At 56.3% G+C, this 21092-nt stretch overlaps 1 protein-coding gene across 1 annotated transcript in view; it reads left to right on the top strand.

The window, feature by feature from the left end:
* The first annotated feature begins 5518 nt into the window (after positions 1-5518).
* The window catches only part of PLXDC1 (plexin domain containing 1), a 48126-nt gene continuing 32552 nt past the window's right edge, over positions 5519-21092 (top strand). The window contains exons 1-2 of the mRNA XM_077806009.1: positions 5519-5672; positions 15716-15885. Coding sequence (XP_077662135.1) covers positions 5519-5672; positions 15716-15885 — 324 coding nt within the window. The remainder of the gene's footprint in view (positions 5673-15715; positions 15886-21092) is intronic.

The following is a 21092-nucleotide window of genomic DNA, read 5'->3' as shown; positions in this document are numbered from 1 at the left end:
TTGGTTTCTATTTCTTGGGAATGGGAATGGAAGAGGGGAAGGGGGGAATAGGGAAGTAGGGTGTGGAATATATTGCATGAAACACAACCAAAATAAATGAAGAATGATGCTTTATTTCCCTTCATGCCACCAGGGGGCAGCAGGACAATGTGAATGCCAGAAGCCAGGAGCCATGTAGGCTGGGTTGCAGAGTGCGGACTCTGCCTTGCCGGGGTGTCAGCGAATTGTAAAGCATGAGGCCAGGACGCTGCTTCCAAGAGCAGAAGGGAGATTGCAAGAAAAGGGGTCAGGCCAGGCCTGAGGAGCAAAGCAAACACTTCCTTCAGTTCTTCCCGGAGCCCTAACTGCTGCCCCCTGCACCTGTGCAGGGTGGATAACTGACCACCCCCCAGGCTGAGCCAGGTGTCATTCTGTGCAGATTCTCTCCCCACGCTGTCGCTGACGACCTGGGGCTGGTGTCACAGTCAGTGACCCTTCAAGCTCTGGGTCCCTCCGGGCCCTCATGTGGGGCTGGGACGGGGCAGGGCTCTCCTCTTCCTTCCCTGGTACACTGGCACCCCCACCTCCGTGGGCAGGCTTGGGGGGGGGGCACATCCCAGCGACGATGGCCTCTTTGGCCTGACATTACCAAGCAGGGCAGTGGGGCTGGCTCAGGGCATGGGGCAGCCCAGCCTGTGGTCCTGGGCTGATAGATTCTGAGCATCTGTGCCAGAACGCTGCTCGGAGAATCAGTGAGGCAGGCAGCGGCTTGGCCGTGTGTGTGTGTGTGTGTGTGTGTGTGTGTGTGTGTGTGTGTGTGTGTGTTGGGGGGAGTGTCCCCATGGAGTTATTCAGCAGGGGGCTGGCCAAGCTGATTGTGTGCAATGGTTGCCTGGGTCCATAAGCAGGGTCCAGACAGGGAAGGTGGGGCGGGTGTGATGCTGTGCTGCCAGGCAATTGGGGTGGGAGCTAAATCCTGGGCTCACAAGTTTAACTGCTCAAGAACTAAAATAATGGCAAGGATGGGAGAGGGAAACAAGGGGGCAAAAGTTTTCCCTAGAGCCTCTAGGGAGCATCTGGTGGGTGGATTGGCACCGCTGTGTCCCCAAAACTAACAAGAAGAACCAGAACTCCAGTTCCAAATGCTTTTGAAGCCTAGGGAGAGAGGGGTCAGATCTGGATCTCAACCTCCTGGCGATGCCCTCCTGAACTGAACCCAGGTCCAGCCCTGCCTGCCCTCCCTTTCAGTTGCGGATACTAGCAAGCCCCCTTGCCGGTGACATGACAGAATGGCTCAGATTGAAGGTATTCTTCATCTGCCTTTTAAAAAAGGAATTGATTTATGGCCAAAGCAAATTAAAAGGGAGTGTCTGATGGTGCAAATGGCTTGCATGTGCCCTCTTGCTGACTGCAGACCAGACAGGTTTCTGGGTCGGGGGGAGCTAATGGCAGGCACGCGCTGGCTGAGTCAGGGATTTCCCTACACCTCTCCTGGGGGGCTGTACAACCCTCCTGAATTCCCCCCCATGGTCAGTTAGTTACACAGTGTTGCTACTTTAGTCATTTTCCAACCCCTCTGTAAATTTGAACCACCTCTAGTTTCAATTTCTGGGGAAGTCCTTGCCTGGGTCAGAGTTAGTTCCAGGTAATCCAGCTCTGTCATCAGAGCCCCATGCATGGAAGAGCAGCCAGGGATGGGTAGGGAGCCTCTCAGACCCTCTAGGGAGTCATCTGGGAGGAGGAGGATGGGCTGATGGGAGCATTAGACTTGTGGATACCCAGGTTTGCTTCCTGTCAGTATGTCCCAGATCCAGGGAGCTCCAATTCCACTTTCAGTGGGGGTTGTCTGAACATGCCCATTGAACCAGGAGTAGTGAACGCCTGAGGTCACTCCATAAACAGCCAGATCTGGAGCAAGTCACTGTGCCTTGGTGCCTCAGTTTCCCCAGTCATGGCCGAAAGCAGAAAAGGCTGTGGGTTGGGATTGAGGAGCATCAGGAAGGGGGTGGAGGGCCAGGGAGCCCAGGGCTGGAATAGGGGGGAGCTGCAGGTGGAGCTGCTGAAGCAGTAGGTGTGTCTGGGGAGAGGGGGGCAGCTTGCCGGCCTCTGGCCATGCTCTGCCCAACTCCACCCAGCTCCCTTAGCCTTTGGTGTTCCACAGGTGAGTATAAATTCACCCCACCTCTGAACCAGGGGCTTCAACCCTGCTGCTGGCTTGGCTGAAAGAGACTTAATTCCCTCCAGAGCTGGAATCCTCTCCTGGGGGAAGGGGGCAGGCGTGGGTGGAGGGTGTCAGCCGGACTGGATCATTACTTCTTTTGATCAAGGCACTGGGAGTTTGGGCTTGGCCCAATCCACCTGAGACAGGGCCGGGTTATTAATTATCCTCATCAGTTGCTGCACTGGTTCTGAGGTTGCTCATCTGCCATGTGGCTCTACCCATTCATCTTCTTTCTTTAGCCTGTCAGAGTCTCTCTCTCCCCAAGCTGTCGCGCTGCTGGGTTTGCTGCCTGTCCCACAGAGCTGGCGCTATGGGTTGGGGCGTCAGGCTGCCTCAGCGTCACAGTCTGGGCCTCAATCTTCAGGGTGTGGTGTGCTCTGGGGAATCTGGATGGCTGGGCCCTGCTTGGGTGCCCCAAGGGGTGCTGACCAGTCAGCCTCACCTCAGTCCCTGGAAAAATCATGGAGCAGGTCCTCAAGGAATCCATTTTGAAGCACTTGGAGAAGAGGAAGGTGATCAGGAACAGTCAACATGGTTCACCAAGGGCAAGTCATGCCTGACCAACCTGTTTGCCTTCTATGATGAGATAACTGGCTCTGTGGATATGGGGAAAGTGGTGGACATGATATATCTTGACTTTAGCAAAGCTTTTGATACGGTCTCCGTCAGTATTCTGCCAGCAAGTTAAAAAAGTATGGATTGGATGAATGGACTGTAAGGTGGATAGAAAGCTGGCTAGATCATTGGGCTCAATGGGTAGTGATCAACGGCTCAATGTCTAGCTGGGACAAGCTAGAGTGCCCCAGGGGTCTGTCCTGGGGCCAGTTTTGTTCAACATCTTCATGAATGATCTGGATGATGGGATGGATTGCACCCTCAGCAAGTTTGCGGACGACACTAAACTGGGGGGAGAGGTAGATACACTGGAGGATAGGGATAGGGTCCAGAGTGACCTGGACAAATTGGAGGATTGGGCCAAAAGAAATCTGATGAGGTTCAACAAGGACCACAAAAATGATTAGGGGGCTGGGGCACATGACTTACGAGGAGAGGCTGAGGGAACTGAGGTTATTTAGTCTGCAGAGGAGAAGAGTAAGCAGGGAGTTGATAGCAGCCTTCAACTACCTGAAGGCGGGGTTCCAAAGAGGATGGAGCGAGGGTGTTCTCAGTGGTGGCAAATGACAGAACAAGGAGCAATGGTCTCAAGTTGCAGTGTGGGAAATCTAGGTTGGATATTAGGAAAAACTATTTCATTAGGAGTGTGGTGAAGCACTGGAATGGGTTACCTAGGGAGGTGGTGGAATCTCCATCCTTAGAGGTTTTTAAGGTCAGGCTTGACAAAGCCCTGGCTGGGATGATTTAGTTGGGGATTGGTTCTGCTTTGAGCAGGGGTTTGGACTAGATGACCTCCTGAGGTCTCTTCCAACCCTGATATTCTATGATTCTATGATCATTTTCAGATCAGATCCCCCAGGGGCATATTCTGCCTGCCACTCATGGGGTCATGTTGCCACTTATAAATTCCATTCCAGGCTCTGGAGGAAATTCCCAGGAGCTTTCCTGAGTGAGAGCTCCCTGCAGGAGGAGAGGGCTGGGGTACTGGAGCTGGGTAGCAAGTAGTGCCAGCCCTTGGAAAGGAAAAGCCTCTGCGCTGAATGGAACTGACCTCCCCATTAGCAGTGACCCACCATTCCAAACTGGGGCTTGTCCTCAGAGCTCTGGAGATCTCAGCCATGACTCTGCTCCAAGATGTGGTGGGGGGGTTGCTGTCCCTGAGGACCAGGAGAGAGATCCCATCCTAACCTACCCAGGGGGGCCCCCGCAGTGAGCCATTTGCACATGCCTGTGCATGGTGCCAAGCCCTGAATGGAGAGGTGGTCTCAGGGATGGGGGCTGCAGGGTTGGGGGCAGGGCGGATCAGCCGTTCAAGCTGGGCAGGGTCAGCAGATGATTCATCTAGCGCAATGAGGGGGTGTCTGTCTGACACGGCTGATCCCCACCTCTGCCTGAATTCAGGTTAACAGAGGCCTTCTGACCCTGCCCAGCTTGAACGAGAGTGGGCAGGGAGGAGCAGTGTCCCTACTACCTTTCCTTTCCCTTTGGAGCCAGGCAGGGTTTGTAGCTGAACCTGGTTTTCCCCATGTTCTGTGCAGGAGCGTCCAGCTGATGGAACAGATCACAGATGTTTGCTGGGGGTGTTGGGGGGGTTTCCGCTGCCTGGCTCCCAAGGGGCAGCATGACAGTCTGTCGCATTATCAGCCAGTGCTTTGTTCCTGCTGGTGCTGCTCTGAAACCTTCTGTCTGGATCAGAAGCATCCAACTTGCCCACAAAGGGTCTGGCTGTCTCCCCAGAGCGCTCCCTCCTCCCTGCAAATCTCCCCGGGGGGAAAGGAGCAGGCAACTGCTTTGTTTTCACCATCCCTGCCAGTGTAAAAGCACCCTGGTGTCTGGTTTGTTCTCCAGCTGAGGGAAATATCAAACACCATTGCTTCCAATGACACCCACCCCCCCCTGCCCTGGGAAGTTGGCTTATTACCTATCACTTGTTATACAACTGGGGAAGCTGAGGCAGGGAGAGGAGAGGCAGGGACTTAGTGGTAGTACTGGGACTAGACCCCAATAGTCCTGACTCACAGGCCCCCCCTTGCTCTAACTCACTAGATCCTACTCCCCTGCCAGAGCCGGCAGAGAACCCAGGAGTCCTGGCTCCTAGCTCCCGCTCTAACCCATGCCCTGACCAGAGCTAGAGACAAATCTCTGGAGTCCTGACTCCCAGCATCCCACACCCATTAGACCCCACTCCCCTCCTTGAGCCAGGGATAGAAGCCAGGAGTCCTGGCTCCCAGCCTGTCCCCCAACCACTAGAGCCCCTGCCCTGTTCAGCCCTGGGAACAGAACCCAGGCGCCCTGCTGAGGAAAGGGAGGGGCAGGGAATTGCCAGAGGCGGCACAGAGATGCGGGGCAGAGGCGGGGGGAGCTGGGGCAGGAGGGGTCTGACCCCATCTCTGGCTCTCTACCCCCCCCAGCCATGGCACCCACACGCCAGCAGGGGGCACGAGCGCTCGGTCTCCCCGGCTCAGTGTCTCTCACACGAGCTGCAGCGCCGGGCGGCTCGTGTCCCCACGCTGGGCGAACCCAGCCTGCGTCCCGTCCCCACTCCCCGCCCCGGGGTGGTCCGCGGGGGCGCTGCGCTGCTGAGCCGCAGGACTGGTCGCTGCTCGCCCGATCCCAGCGCTGCCGAGCCTGGGCGGCCGGAGAGGAGCCGGGGCTGGGGCTGGGGGGGAAGAGGCGCCCCGGAGCCCGCGCCTGCCCCCCAAGATGCGATGGGGGGTCCTCCTGCTGCTCGCCCTGCTGCGCGAGGCCGCGGGGGAAGCTCGCGGCAGGCTGGAGGCAGGTACGGCGCGGAAGGGGCAGAGTGCCCCGGCCTGCGTGGAAGTGGACGGGCAGGGCACGAGTGCCTGTGCAAATGCGCGTGAGCGGGCACACGAGGGAAGGCGTGTGTGGCTGAGCGCGAGCTACCCGGGGGCGAGGGGTGCAGGGAAGGGAGAGCGCCGCCACGGGTGCCCCTGAGCGTGGGTGGAGGCGAATGTACCCGCGTGGGACTTGGCAGGCGGGGTGTGCACACAAGGGTCGCTGTGCGCAAATGGCGGGGGTACAGGTGCCCCGCGCGTGGCGGCGGGGCTGGGGGTACAAGTGCCCCGCGCGTGGCAGAGAGGGTGCATGGACAATCGTGGGCCCGTTTGTGCGTTTCCCCCTGTGGCATCTCCACGGCTCCCTTTGGACACGCTCCCCAGCGCTCCCCCGAGCCAGCCGGGGGTCTGCAGTGCACTGGCCGCTGTGGAGGCGGGCATCCGCCCCTGCTGGGCCACTTGAGGCAGGGCTTGCAGCTCCGGGCGTCCGCAGAGGCCCCCAGTTCAGGGCGAGAGAGGAGGCTGCTGGCTGCCTTGGGGGTTCCCACGCAGCCCCCGGAGCAGCCTGCTGTAAACTAGAGAGAAGCCAGCTGTCTGATGTAGGGTGCATGGAAGCTTGCAGAGAGGGACCCAGGAGTGACTGCAATTTGCCTTGGGATGTGTAAGTCTAGGGGGCTGGAGTCTCCCCCTGAGCAGATCCTACTCCCGCCTCTTGACCTGGAAAGCAGCTGCATTCCTGTGCTGGCACGACCTCCCCCCTACCCCCCCCCCCCCCGCACTCCACTGAGCTGTACTAGGGCTGGAGGGGATGGCTAAGTGGGCACAGTCTCAGGTGTGAAGTGACCAGACTGCCTGCTGTCTCAAGCTTTGCTCAGAGCTCGCCTGCTGTTCTGCTGTGCACTGCTTGGATTCCACCCCAGAGGTGGCTGCATTTCCGTGGGCCCTGTCTGTCTAACCTGTTGATGGCGTGCCAAGTGCCCTGAGTTAGAAGGCAGCAGTCTATAAAGCTCTTCCATTGTTAGTACAGAGGGATGGGTGGGGGATGCTGGGTTCAAAGGGACCAAGCAGCCCAAAGGGTGCAAAACAGCTGTCAGCAGGTGTGTAACATGTTAATGCTCCTGCTTTGGAATTTGGGGCCAGGCCTTCTCCTCCCCCCCACCCCTGGGGCGCTCGGGATCCCTTCCTGCTGGCCAGCTCAGCCCAGCAACCTTGGCTTGGGTTTATGTTTTGAACACCAGACTCTTCCCAGTTCCTTTCATTCTTCCAGCTGTGGAGTGAGGGGGTCTCAGAAAGCCTGGTGGGGGGAAGGGGTACTCTGTTGGCTGGGCCTTGGATTTCCTTGGGCTGCCCCTAGAGGGACTGAGGGCATTTTGGGGGATGCTGGATGGGTGGCTGGGGGGGCGGGAGTTGCAAATGGAGAGGGAGAACATTTCCCCTCTAGGCTGCAGGTCTGAAGCCAGCCCAACAAGCTAAAAGAATTGCACCTGCTGGAGGTAGCAGGAGATGAGTTTGGCAGGTCTCAGGCCAGTTCTTAGCAGGCAGGTCCCCATAGAACAGTTGGCTCCCTCACTGGAAAGACCTGGAGGGATTGGGGAGGTTTCAAGGCAGGTGGTCCCTCCAGGGTTGGTTTGACGGGAAGCTTGCCCGGCTGTTACCTGGAATAGGATGTTTATTTAGTCTAGGAGAGAAGGCTGAGAAGGGACCTGATAAGTCTTCTAGTAAGTAAAATATTGTTACAAAGAGGACGGTGATCATTTGTTCTCCATGGCCATCAAGGGCAGGACAGAAAGGAATCTGCTTAGTTTGCAACCAGGGAGATTCAGGTTAGATATCAGGACAACTTTCTAACTCGATAGTGAAGCATAGGATCAGGTGACCTAGGGAAGTTGGAGAATCCTGATCCTTGTCTGGCCCTTTAAGTGTGGTCTCCGAGTGCCGGGCAGCATGGAGGAATACGCTGCATCAAGCCAGCCTTGGATGTTTGGCTCAGACAGCTCTGTGTCTTGGCCCAGCCTCCCACCACTTCCTGGCATGAAGTTATTAGCAGAGACTGGTTATGAAAGAGGCAGCGCTGACAGAATCTGTGCTGTGGTCTCGACAGTGCCGGCTTTTCCTGTTTATACAGAGGGACCATTCTTAGGCTGGGAGAGAACTGGAATTGGGGAGGGAGGGATGTAGGGGGGGATGGCGTGACCAGCAACTTGGACAGTAGACACCCTGGTTTTGCATGGTGTTTCCACAGTGGGAGAGAGCCAAAGGGCTGGGGAGATGATCTCGGCTTGAGTCCAAGCATAGGAAACAGGTGGCCGTGGGTTCTCGAGCAGACACTGTGATCTGTTGGGTTCTAGATCATGCTCCATGCTGGAGAACGGCTTATAGGCTCCAAGGGCTGACAGGAATTGTGGGAATGGGAGTGGGGTATCAGACGGTGTAGCATGGATCCTGTGAGACATGGTGCAGGTTCTAGAGCACAGGTTCCAGAGCGCACAGGTAAGGAGTAACGTGCTGGAAGGAGGGCAGCAAGGAGATCATGGCTGATCGCAGCAGGAAGGGCCCTCTGCACTCAGAGAGGGCAAAATTGTGGGTCAAAGTGAGGGAACACGGAGAGGAGAAGCGGGGTGAATGGACAGACAAGATCCCACCCATGACTGAAGGAACAGAAAAAGTGGCTGAATACCACGGTGATGGGCATACAGGAATGTGCCCAGAGACACTGGATGTATTCAGTGTAACTTCGCTACAGGACGGGGTCTAGGGGCCAGGTCCTCACTGATGTAAGTCACCAGGGCTGCATCTGTTTACAGCAGCTCAGGGGCTGGCCTTATCTCCGTGGGGGTGGCCGGCCCAGGGAGACGTGGGGTCGATCACCAGCTCGTAGGGTTGGGGGAGCCAGCAGTGTGTGAGTGAAGCTTGGGATCCAACCCAGAGCATCTCCTCCTCCCTCACTGGTAGCAGCTAAGACCCAGGGCCCTGCTGCATGGGGGACCTGGTTAACTGCCAGCATCTCTCAGGCATCAGCCAGGAGGCTGGGACGTAGACACCTGACCCAGCATTCAGGCAGCGTCGCGGTGGATAGACCTACCTCATCCCCACAGACCTTCAGCCCAGTTAGAGACAGTCAATAAGACATGTCCTGACAGGCTGATAGTTAGGGACCCTCCATAAACACATCTGTGTTCCCAAGGGCTGCTGCTTGCCCACCACCTCCCTTGGGGAAGGGCACAGACACTCCAGCTGGCAAAAGCAGACAGAGTCCATTCCTCCCCAGGGTGGAATCTTGGCATGAAGGAAATGTAAGCCATGCTTAATTTGTAATGAAAGAGGTGCCAGGGCACAAGCCATTTTTTTACATTCATAACTGATGCAGGAAGCCCAGAGGTGCCGGGGCTATGAACTGCCAAGCCGTGAGGTGCCAGGGCTCAGCCCCAGCACAAATTAAGCACTGGATGTAAGTGGTAAATTTGGGGGAAATCCGGCCGTGGGTCGGCCCACTGGGGTGTCAGCCTGGCAGGTGGCATGGCTCCAGACGGCAGGCTCAGAGGTGAATTGCACACGCACAGGGGTGGGGGGAGGATCAGACCCCCACACTGCTGACCAACTGGAACAGTCACAGGACACCACTGCCCCCGGCCCACCCCAGCTCCTGGGGGCTGGGCCAGCTCCTCTGCTGGTGTGAACAGGCACCACCCCATTTGAAGTGGATGGAGCAGCGTTGATTGATGACATCCGAGGCTGGGGGCTCTCCCAGGTCACGCTCTTGTCTCGCTCTGAGAGTTCTCCGGCCAGAGCAGAAGAAGCCGGTCAGCGCTAAGGGGCAACAGCAGGGCTGTGTCTGGAGGGGGAGCTGCGCACACAGTTGTCAGTCTAATATCCTGAGGCCCCCCTGCTTCCCCATGCATCAGGAGCTGGGGGGAGGGGGAGGCTGGGCAAGCCCCTGCGGGTCTGTGGTGGAGGTGTCAGTTTGACGGATGGGGAAGCTGTTTGAAGGAATCCAGAGCTGGATGCTGAAGAGTAAACATGGTGCAGCGTGGGGAGCATGATCCAGGGGGAAGGTTTGGTGGGGGAGTCAGGTACTGCCCTTTGCCATGTGGGACAGACTGTGCACCACAGCCAGGTCCCAGAGGGGCCCTGATGGAGGCAGGGGGTGCCCACTGCTACGTGGCATGGGATTGTGTGCAGCATCTTGGTTAAGGGTTCGGGGGCCGAAGCTCAATGGTCAGAGGCATTTCCTGGGAGCAGTGAAAGCCTGGTATCCTGGCCAGATTCCCATTGTGTGAGCCTAGACATTCCCATCCCCCTATGGTGGGGTCCTCCCTTCACTTTCCACCATGCCCTGTTTAGCAGCTGGCACATCCCACCCCAGAGCTGGCCACATTTCAGTGGCAAGTGAAGCTGAGGCTTGGAATAAGAGGTGCCACGTGGAGGCAAATTACTTCCCAGCACATAGCCTGGCTGCAAGAAGGGGCGTGGGGTGGGAGATCCCTGGCTGAGCTGGGAGCAATGGGTTCTGGTGGCTACCTTGGGCCTGTTGCATAAGATGCTGGGGTATTTTCAGGCTACTCTTGGCTCCCATCTCTAGGACCCATCCTAGAGCTGGGAGAGGCTGAGTGTCTCTCTCAATATGGAGTCACGTTATACTAGTTGCATCTCAGGCTGCTGCTGACATTTACAGATCTAGGCGCGGAAGGAACAGAGCTTACCGCAGTCGGAAAAGGTTTGTGGAGGAAATTGGAGCCTCTGTGGGCTGCTTGCTCATATGTGATGGTTAATCAAGGCTTGTTAGAGCTGGTCCTAATTGAAATCAAAGTGTGGGGAAGGCTCTGCTTTATGCAAACATGTCAGGCCTCTGTCTGTGGGAAGGGAGTTAGGGATTTGAACCTTGGGTTTGAGAAGGCATCCCATAGAGGGGAAGCAGGATTCAAAGCTGGGTCTCCATAGAGGCCACCTCGACTTCAGGGGAAGGATTTGAGCCCTGCCCTCCACGTGCCAGTTGAAAGCACAGCTGCTTCTAGCATAACACCAGCAGTGTGGCCATAGGCCAGTCACGTCCCTGCTTTGTGACTCAGTTTCCCCATATGTAATATGTGCAGTGCTTTGACACCTGTGGTTGAAAAGCGCTACACAAGAGCTATGTATTATTGTTATATGTTTGCAGACGAGACTGTGGCCTGTCAGTGGTCAGGGACAAGGGGGGCTTGAGGAGTTCTGCTGGTCAGCTCTGTCTCGTAGGGGGCTTGGTGGCAGAGTCAGAATCTGTGGCTGGGGCTGTTAGCAGGAGAAGGATGAGCTTGTGATTAAATCTCAGTGCAGAAGGGTGAGGCTGTCTGGCATGTGTCACGTCAGAGGTCAGACTAGTTGATTAGAAGCCTCTGCCATGGACTATTTGTGTGACTTCCGGGCAACACATCTGAGCGAAAACCCCTTGACCCAGTCTCTCTCGATGTCTGGGTGAAGATTGGATCTGGATCAGAACTTCCTGGCTCTGGCCCATCTCCATACCATGGATCTGAGCCAGAACTGACCCAAACTCTCTCCACGTCGGAGGAAGTCCAGATCAGCAACTGGATCTGAATTTCACTGCTCAGGCTCATCCTGAGGGGAAACTCCCTCGCCAGCAGGGGCCGCTGCTGAGGTCCCCTCCCCACACACACACTCGCAAGTAAGCTGGGTGGAGTAGCCCCCAGCTACCTGAGGAGCCAAGGCCCCCGTGCGAGGAGGAAGCTGCTTTTTGTGAACAGCCCTGTGCAGGGGGAGTTGAGCAGCTGGGAGCTACAAAATGCTTGCAGCTGTTTGCGAGTTGGAGCGACACCCTCTGCAGAACCCAAGGCCGGTGTGTGGGCTTGAGGCTTCCAGGGTGCGAGGGCTGGGGTAGAAGCCCTTGTGCAAGACACTTCCGCAGCCGGGTCCTAATCCCGCGGTGTCTGATCACAACCCTCAGCGCCCGCCGCTTTTCGGTGCCAAGCAGCAAATTACCCTGAGAGGCATCAGCAGAGCAGTGGGGTGGGGGGAAGAGAGCACAGGCTGGGATAGTGAAGGGGGGCTGCAGGTCAGGAGTGAGGTGCACTAACAGAGCGGGTTGCATGGGGAGCCCATCGAGGGGCATGGGAAGAGGAACTTGGGAGTCCAGCAGTTGCTGCCGTCTGCACTGACAGAGCCTGTCCGAGTGAATCCTAAATTCTCCAGTGGCATCAGGACAGGCCTGGAGTTGGAGAAGCAGAGGGTGTGGGGACAGTAGCACAAAGAGGAGAGCTAGCTGCCCAGGCAGGTGGGGATAAGGGGGGAAGGGGTCTCGTGTCACTAGGACTGTGGATGGAGCACCTCCTGGTGGCTGTAGGAACTCCCTGCATTGGAGAGGGAAGGGAGGAGTTGGGATTGTGATGTGAGCCCTTCCATCCAGTTTGCCGGGTGGCGGGGAAGGTCCCCTTTTAGCAGTGGAGCAGGGCAGAGCCAACCCACCATGGCTTAGACTGAAGGGGGTGTTGTGCACCACTGGGACAGCCCCCCATGGGGCCTTATTGACTTCTTGGGGCCCCCAGCATATGGGACCCAGCTCTGGGCTCCCGGGCCCTCAATCCATCTCTCCCCAGAGCCCGCGTGGCTGGCTACGTGCAGGCTTTGCAGTGAAGCCAGGCTGCGCCAGCCCATGGGAGCAGCACATCCCGGAATAACAGGCTGCGGCTTGGGCCATCGTCCAAAAGGCCAGGGCAGTGTCCCAGCCTGGCCACAGGGCCTGGACTCAGGGAGCTCTTAGTGAGTCCGTTGGCTGGCTGACCTCACTCTCTCACCGCCCTACAGCATCCCTGCCCCATGGAGGCAGAGGGACAGGAGCAGGGCTGCTAGGCCTGGAACGCCTTCCCAGGCCCGGAGGCTCCGAGAGAGACCATGGCTGGCTGGCATGGACTGTCCAGAAGGGTGTCACTCACGAAGGACCCTGCGCCCAGTGAAACCAATGGGAAATTGCCAACACACCCTGCTCGCGCAGCCTTCCCCTGGGTGCTTTTGTGCAAGACACGTCACGCCGACATACACTGTGCTGTAAAGTCTGCATGGGCAGGAGTGGGTGTGAATGTCTGTGGTTTGTGTGGAATTCAGTGTTTTGGGGAGGTGGTTTTTGTGGGCTTTTGGTAGGGGGTGTGCATGTGTATGTCTTGTCTTGTGTGTTGCTGTTGGGTGTATGTATTTTGCATGTCAGTTTTTTTTAACAGAGTTAAAGATGTACATGTATCGGGTTGTTTTGCCTGCGTCAGTCTTTGTGTGTGCTTTGTGTGCCTGTGCACCAGAGTCCCATGTAGGTTTGCACGTGCATGTCAGCTGTCTTTGCATTGTTTTTGGCAGTGGACTTGCCGAAGGACTGGGTTGGCTGTATCATTAACGTGATTGTGAGTTTCTGCACGGGGTGTAGAAGTGCATGAGCATGCAGGTGGCTGTTGTGGGTCTGACTGTGGCACATGTCGGGTGTGAACGTGCAGGGGTTGGGGGTCTGGCTGCGGCATGCCCCGGCTCTGAGTGCTAACCCCTGGAGCCCTTTGCAGAGGCTCGGTGTCCCGAAGCGCCTTTTGCACTCCTGCACCACCCCCAAGCCTAGCTGGCACGCTGTCCCAGGGCTCAGTACACGCTGTCCATACGCCCTGGCTGACAGGGGAAGGGCTTACTCAGCCAGAGGCCCAGGCAGCCTTTCCAGTATAAACAACTGCACAGTGTGGGGAGGAGCAGTGCAGAGAACCACGCACCGCGGGGGAGGCTCCCTCCTTCCTGCACCTTTCCAGGGGACCTCTGGGCAGAACCTCTGGGCAGAACCTCCCCTTTGTCGTACAGATGGCAACCACTGTTCCCTCTAAGCTGTGTGCGTGTGTACACGCACACAGATCCTAAACCCTGCGCACACGGCAAAACACCGCACACACACAAATTTGCACAGAAGAAATTTTTCGCACACACCTGTCAAAAATTTGCACAGAAGAAACCTTTTGCACACCCAGCCTGTCAAAAATTAGAGGGAACATTGATGGCAACCCTAGGCACCTGTGCTCAGCAAGCCGACCCAGGGCGTGGCCTGTGGGCCCATGAGCCCCCTGATCACCCCATGCAGAGGTGGCCAAACTGGCATCTTTCCAGACTCAGCCAGGGGCTCTGCTGCCATCCCCATCACATCCCCTATGCAGCTGGTTTCAACTGCAGCTGGATCAGCAGCTAGGGGTGAGAAGCCCCTCCCAGGGCAGAGCTGCCCCCCTCCCACACACCCCCATTAAAGGAGACACTTTTTGTTCCGCTGCATGTGGGATGTTTTATGCAACTGACACGGTTGGCTCATTTGCATATCGGCAGCTCCCTGGAAAGGCCGCATGGAGCTGACGTTGGTGTTGGCAATGACCCCGGGTTTGGTTGCTCTGGGAGTGGGGCTGGACCTGACCTGCCTCCATCATGACAGCGGAGAGTTGTGGGAGCCAGAGGTAACCAGAGGACTATGCTATTAAGACTGTTCCTCCATAACACCTCTGACTGCAGCTGCCCCCAGGGTTCCCCGTCTGTGCTGGCCCAGGGCATGGCATTTCGCTGCTCCCTGTCATCCATAAAGAGCCATTCCAGGGCCGGAAAGGAACGTTTATGATCATCTCCTCTGACCTTTTGTATAGCACAGGCCCTAGAACATCCCCCGATAATTCCCAGAGTAGATCGGTTAGAAAAACATCCAGCCTTGATTTAAAAATTCCCCATGATGGAGAAACCTTGGCAAGTTGTTCCAGTGGCTAATTACTCTCAGGGTTAAAACGCTACACCTTCGTTCCAGCTTCAACTACCAGCCATCCTCTCGGGTTAGACCTTCCTCTGCTAGACTGAAGAGCCCCCTGTCAAATATTTGTGTCGTCCCCCGCATCCTGAGGTACTTCTAGGCTGCGATCTCTCCCCATAACCTCTTTGTTAAACTGAACAGATTGAGCTCCTGGAGTTTATCACTCTAAGGCAGGTTTACTAATCCTTTAGGGACTCCTTCCCTCCCCACCCCCAGCCACCACCCCTTGTCCCTCTGTAATCTCACAGACCTAGAACCTTGTCATGGTTTCAAAGGGGGGGTCTGAACCCCACATGCTGGGATCAATGGGGTTCATCTTCCTCAGCTGACCCCATCACGTCTCCTCCTTCTCTACCACGTGACTGAATGCCAGCTGGCAGCAGGAGTGATGGCATGGCAGGAGGTGCCAGGCTGGGTGTCCAGGCTGAAGTGGATGGCACAGAAGCTTTTGAGGGCAGGGCTGGCTGAGGGGAGGTCCCTGGGGTGAGGTCAGGTGCCTGGCAGAGTTTCAAGTAGCTCTTAGTCCATTGTGGGTTACATCACTGTAGCCCAGTGACTAGGGCATGAGAGTCAGGACTCCTGGGTTCTCCTCCCAGCTCTGCCAGTTACCTGGGGCATGTCCTTTCCCTGCTTTGTGCCTCAGTTTCCCTTCTCACCTGTAGTCTGTTTAGCTGCGAGCTCTTTGGGGCAGGGACTGTCTCTTATTCTGTGAACGGGCAGTGCTTGGCATAATGGGCTCCTGATCTTGGCTGTGGTCTGTAGGCTGTAGCATAATGCTGTTTTGAATAGCTAGTGCCTTCCCCTTAGGGGCTGGAGCATTCCCAGGGGTTCTCCTACACTCTGTGTCCTGGGGTGGGGGGTAGTCAGGGTAGCTGGTGAAAAGAGTTGGCGTGACAGCCTTGGAGGCTGAAACTCTGTTTTCTTCACAGGGCAGAGAAAGCCTCCCAGTTTGCCACCCCCTTTCCCCAAAGCCCTGCGAATGGGCCCCATCTCTCAGGGCCCCATCTCTATTGCTGTCATCACCGGTGTCTGAGCCCTTAAATTTACCTCCCACAGCCCATTCAGCCCCTGGCCCCCCTGCTGGGGGTTAGCTCAGGTCCAGGTGTTCTTAGGTGATGTCCCCTAAGGTCTGGCCTGAGACACCAAACTCATCTCTCCTGGTCACACCTGACAGTCCCTTTGCATCACCAAGGTGGATCCGAATTGGCAGCCCTGGAGTAAAACGTGGCATTTGATCCCAGACATAGACTCTCTACCTTGCTGGCTCCTTCTGCCACAGACCTGCTGATTCCCCTTCCCATGTGTGCTCCACAGGACACCTCCACGGCCACTCCTTGGAGCGGGGAACAGGGACAAAGCTGCTGGGCTGGAGGCGGAAGATTCGGGAGAGTTTGCTGGAGACCGACGAGACCCGCATCAGCCAGGACCTAGTAGGAGGTAGCTTGGCCATTGACACCCTGCCGGACAATGAGACACAGATTGTGGTGAGTCGGCATGGGGTGTTGCTGCCCGGTGTTGTGCAGGGGTTGTACTGCACTAAGCTGCTCTCTCACCCTGATGGCAGATGGGTGGTTGTGGGTTTGTATGACATGAGCACAGCTTGTGTGTGTTCTGAAATGCCACAAAAGCGGCAGGTGAAGCAGAAGTGAGCCATCTGTTGGAAGAGGGCAGTGAGAATGGTGGGATCTCCGTGAGAGCCGCACGCGACCTGTCGGTTTGCAGGTCATGCTGAGAGCCACATAAATGCCGCACGCAACATGTGTGGCTCTGTCCGAAGGTCACGCGTGTGATCCAGTCGCTCAAAGGCTGCCATGAGAGCCACGGGACTCTGCAAAGGTTACCAGAGCCATGCAGCTTCCACGCGACACCCACATGTGTGATCCAGCCCATGAAGATTGTAACAGGGCCGCTTGTCCCTTAAGGGCCAGGGTTGAGTGCAGAATAAGCCACACATGGGGAGGGGGTGATTGCCCTATAACAAGCAGCAGGAGCCTGCAATGTAGGGGAGGAGTGTGTGTAGGCAAGTGAAGAGAGGCTGTGGGGTGTATGAAGGTCTCCTGCAGGGAAGACCCTGAGCCCAAAGACCCTGGAGGCTCCTCTTTGGAAACCCAGATGGAGTTGGGGCCTAGAAGTTTGGGAGCCTAGAGCCTGGTGCCAGAGGGCTAAGCTCCAGGTAGGAAGAGCTGGGCTGAGGGGCTGTGAGAACAGACTGGCACAGAAGAGCTCTGGCTGTGAGAGGAGACCCCAGAGCTGAGTATGCACTGCTGTGTGGTGATGGACTTTATTTTGGGCCCCTGGGGCTTGTTCAAAACTGGTTTAGTGACTCAACCAGCCCAACCGTTTGTGCAGTTCTTAAGGGGCCTGCTGGGGTGGGAGTGGGGTGGGTCTAGAAAGGCCAGGGGGGTGCTCAAAGAATGGCTGCCCTGCTACAAAGGTTTGGGTGAATGAGGCCTAGCTGCCATGAGTTAGCTGTGTTCCTGCTTTGATGGGAACCATGTAAATGTCAGAGGGGACACCCAGACAGGCCTGTGCACTGAGCTGATAGGCACATCTGTGGTACATGCATGTTCTGTGACCATCCCGCTCTTTTTCCTGACCGGCTGCATCAGCCTGGCCAAGACTCTGTGGTTTCCCCTTGCGGTTTGGCCTCAGTGGGTTATTTCGGTCTTGGGAAGGAAGCTGGTAGGCAAGTGGTGCCAGATCCCAGAGGGTAACTACACCTCGAGGTAAGGTAGCCAGGGGACAGCAGCTGTGCAGGCTGTAGGTTGGTCACTGTGCTTTAGTCTGAACTATTCATTCCGTTAAGCTTTAAGGCTGGGCTCCCCAGAGGGGCCCCTCCGGATTTACCCAGGTCATCAGTGTCTCCTCTGCAATGTCCCTCCTGGGGTTCGGCTGAAAGACATGGGAGGTCTTTCGCTAGCTCTGCCCCGGGCTCCCCGCACACAGCTCTGCCGATGCCCTGCACCCTGAACTGCTGCAGCCTCCCTGCTTTCCAGTCCACCCCTCACCCCCCAGCTCAGAGCAGCCCTGTCTAAAAGAGTTAACTCTCTTTCCCCTGTGGGCACAGTGTGAGGAGTGGGTAGGGGACATCTCACTGCTCTGGCAATTGCTCTGACCATTCCTCCCCTCTCCCCCCCCCCCCCCCTTCCATGGAGGTTTCAGCTTTAATAGAAAGAAACTAATTAGGATACAATGCAGCTCTGCAGCTGCCAGGGGTGGAGGGAATTAGAGAGTCAGCTTTTCATTCAGTGCCCCTGAGCTGCTTCCACATCAATCTGCCCTGCCACTCAGAACAATCCACTCCTCTTCCTCCATCCCCTTTTCAATCACAGCCAGAGGAGTGGCAGTGATCGTAGGATCGGGGTCTCGTTCTTCTCCCTTGCCCCTGCACACTGCAACCTCAGCTCCTCTCACCCCTGCCCTGCACCCCCCAGATAGCATCTACCTCCCCTGCATGGATTGGGGGTAGGAAGGATGCTGCTGTGCTGATGGAATCCCCTTACTAGCCACCATTGCCAGCAGGAGGCAGCCCTGAGCACACAGGCGCTCGTGCCCTGTTTTCGTGAGTGCTGCAGGTGGGCCTGCACCAAAGGGTTTCCCCAGGCCTGGCATTTCTGGGGAGGGCTCAGGGTAGCAGCACCCCTGGTTCCCCCTCTAAGCCTGCTCCCCCATGCAGGGACCTTTTCAGGGCTGGAGGTGACAGGTCCCTGTCCCAAAGAGCTTGCAATCTCAGTAGAAAATGGACAAAGGAGTGGGGTGTCAAGAGGGGTGACTACACAAGGTCTCCCCATGCACCTAGACCCAGCTGGGGTCTGAAGCGCTTGCCCCATGTATGGCTGGGGTGGGCAGTGGCGGATGGGGCGGGGTGGGCTGGCTGGCTGACGTGCTGCCCCTTAGGAGAGGACCCGGGGCAGATGGGGAAGGAATTGCTCCTGTGTCCGCATTTGTGGGACCGATCTGGTTCTGCCCCGAGGCAGCCGCAGCCCCTTGGTTGACAGTTTTTTATTTAACAAATTCACGGCTGGCTGGCAGTGTTTTCTTAATCTGGACAAGTGCTGCGGGCGGCTGCCAAATTGGAAAAGGCCCTGGCAGGAGGAGGGAGATGGATGGGGAGCTTGCAGGCGGGCTGGATCCGGAAACGATGGTTTCAGAGCAAGTGGGAGAGAGGCAGGAGCACAGCTGGAGTAGAGAGAAGGTAGCACAGGCTGAGCTCACAGCTGGATGCACCCCGCCAGTGTTCTGGAGCAGGGAATGCTGCTGATAATGAAGGGTGTAGCTACAGCAGGTTGCATCCTGAGGAATCCCACAAGGTTTTCGCATCCAGGGCAAGCTTAATTATCTGACCTTCAATTATCCACAGCTCCCTGTTATCTGAGATGGGGTCACAGGTCCCTCAGCAATGAGGAAAATTCCCTGTTACCCAAGATCTCCTGGGTCCAAATATAGTCAGGACGTTTGAATAAATTGAGGTTAGATACGCTCGAGTCACTTCATCTGGCGCCAAGATGCGGCCGCCTGAGGGGTGAGAGGAGGCAGCTGTTTAAAGAGGGACTGCTCATTCAGTGCAAGAGATGCAGCTGTCTCTGGGGTGCAATGGGGCAGCTGGTTATACAGGGTTGCTCACTCAGTGCTAAGGTGCAGCCACCTCTGGAGTGAGTCATGGCAGCTTGTTATACAGAGATCCCTAAGAAGCAATTGCCTCTGAGGTGGAGGGGAGTGGCATGGCAGCTACTTGTATACAGGGGTCGCTCACCCAGCACTGAAATGCAGCCACCTCAGTGGTGGGACATGGCAGCTGCTTAACAGCCATGTAGCAGCACTGCAGTACAATTTAGAGCAGGAGGCAAAGAAGGATCCCCTCAGGGCAATTTAGGCCAGCAGCATTCCTGGGCTAATATCCCTGCCCTTGCAAAAAGGGCTGTGGGCTTGTTAATCACCACAGATGGTTGCATTCTCTCTAGTCACAGCACCTGCTAGCACCACTGACTCCAAGGGAAGAGCGCCTCCCTCCTGAATCGCTGACTGCCCTGCAGGAAACAATGATGGGCATCAGTTTGATATGGACTCAGAGGGAGGAGCACCCCCTACTGAACCCCCAGCAGTTGCAGCGCTGCTGCAAGATCCCTGAGGTCTCCCTGCCGATGGCTGACACTGTTGGGCTGGGGAGAGATGCCCTGATCAAAGCCTGGAGTGGCTTAGCTCCAGGCGGGGGTGGCATTAGGGGGGGGGGTATCCCCGAAGGGAGGGGCTCTGAGGCTTGATTGTGTGGGAGATTTCCGAGCCCGGCACGGTGTTGGTGGAGCTGGAACTAGAGTGGAAGCTGCATCCCAAGAAATGAGGCAGAATTGAAATTCATTAAAATCAATAGGGCAAATGTGCTGCACATGTTAATGGCGACACAATGTTTACACTTCAGCCGGGGCTCTGCTGTCAGGTCACTTCATTTTAAGGCTTTAACTGACATGCTGGAAGATTTCGGCTGCCACTGCATGTAATATGTAAAGCAGTGAAAAAGAGATCTGCAGCTCCGGCCTCGGCTTCCTCCTGGTCCTGTTCAATCAATCATAGAATATCAGCGTTGGAAGGGACCTCAGGAGATCATCTAGTCCAACCCCCTGCTCAAAGCAGGACCAATCCCCAATTTTTGCCCCAGATCCCAAATGGCCCCCTCAAGGATTGAACTCACAACCCTGGGTTTAGCAGGCCAATGCTCAAACCACTGAGCACTAGCAGGGACTGCAGCAGCCTGAGCTTCTTCATGACAGTGCCATCTTTTGTGGGTCCCGTTCTGGGGGATCCCCAAAACCCTCTTCTAAAGAGGGGGGCAAACAACCTTATTTTAACAGCACCTATATAATACCCAACCGTATTATGTTTGAGGCCTTGACAAAGATCAGAGCATCGTTGTGCTAGATGCTGCATATATATATTGCTTCTGCCCCAGAGAGTGTACAGTGTAATAGACGAGAGGGGAAGGCGAGGTACAGAGGTTTCCCCTAGATCAGTGACACGGCTGGGATTAGCCCAGAGGGCTCTTCATTCCTAGCCCAGCACCCTCTCCGCACTGGACTATGTTGCCTCCATTGAGGTTGGACTCCAGTGTGGTGAACTTCCTTCCAGCAGTGCCCTCTGTTGCAGAGGATGGCTGTATGGTTCGCTTGTTGCCTGATGCCGATGTGGGATGGACACATAGCCCTTCTACATCCCGACAGGAGAAGGGATCTCTGTGAAGAGGATGGGGAGATAAGGAGACCTGCATTTGACTGCTGAGCCCCCTCTCAGGTCAGATCCCAGTCGTGGAGGGAGGAATGGCTGCTGTCAAACTTTCCAGACTGGGAGCAGCTGGGAGGCTGTGATCAGGATCTTCTCTGTGATGCATCTACATCCATCCTTGTCTCTCTCACCCTTTTCCTCACTTCCATCCCCTATTAGCCTCTATCTTAGCCCTCTCCCCTGATGATTAATCAGCATCTCTGAAGATGATTATCTCAGCAAATAGCCCTGGGTGGCTATTTTGTTTTCCAACCAACACCACAGCTAGCAACAGCAGCCTCCTTCCCTGCTGGTGGAGTCCACACTGACTCAGCCTTTCCAGGCCAGGATAGTGTGGGGCTGTCTTGCTTTGTGTTTAAAGAGCAATAAAAATCCACAAGCTCCTTTGTATTTCAAGGGCCTGATCCCCATTGTGGAA

The sequence above is a fragment of the Eretmochelys imbricata genome, chromosome 27 (genome assembly GCF_965152235.1).
Source record: "Eretmochelys imbricata isolate rEreImb1 chromosome 27, rEreImb1.hap1, whole genome shotgun sequence".
NCBI classification, from domain to species: Eukaryota; Metazoa; Chordata; order Testudines; family Cheloniidae; genus Eretmochelys; species Eretmochelys imbricata.
This window is presented reverse-complemented; position numbering and strand designations above follow the sequence as displayed.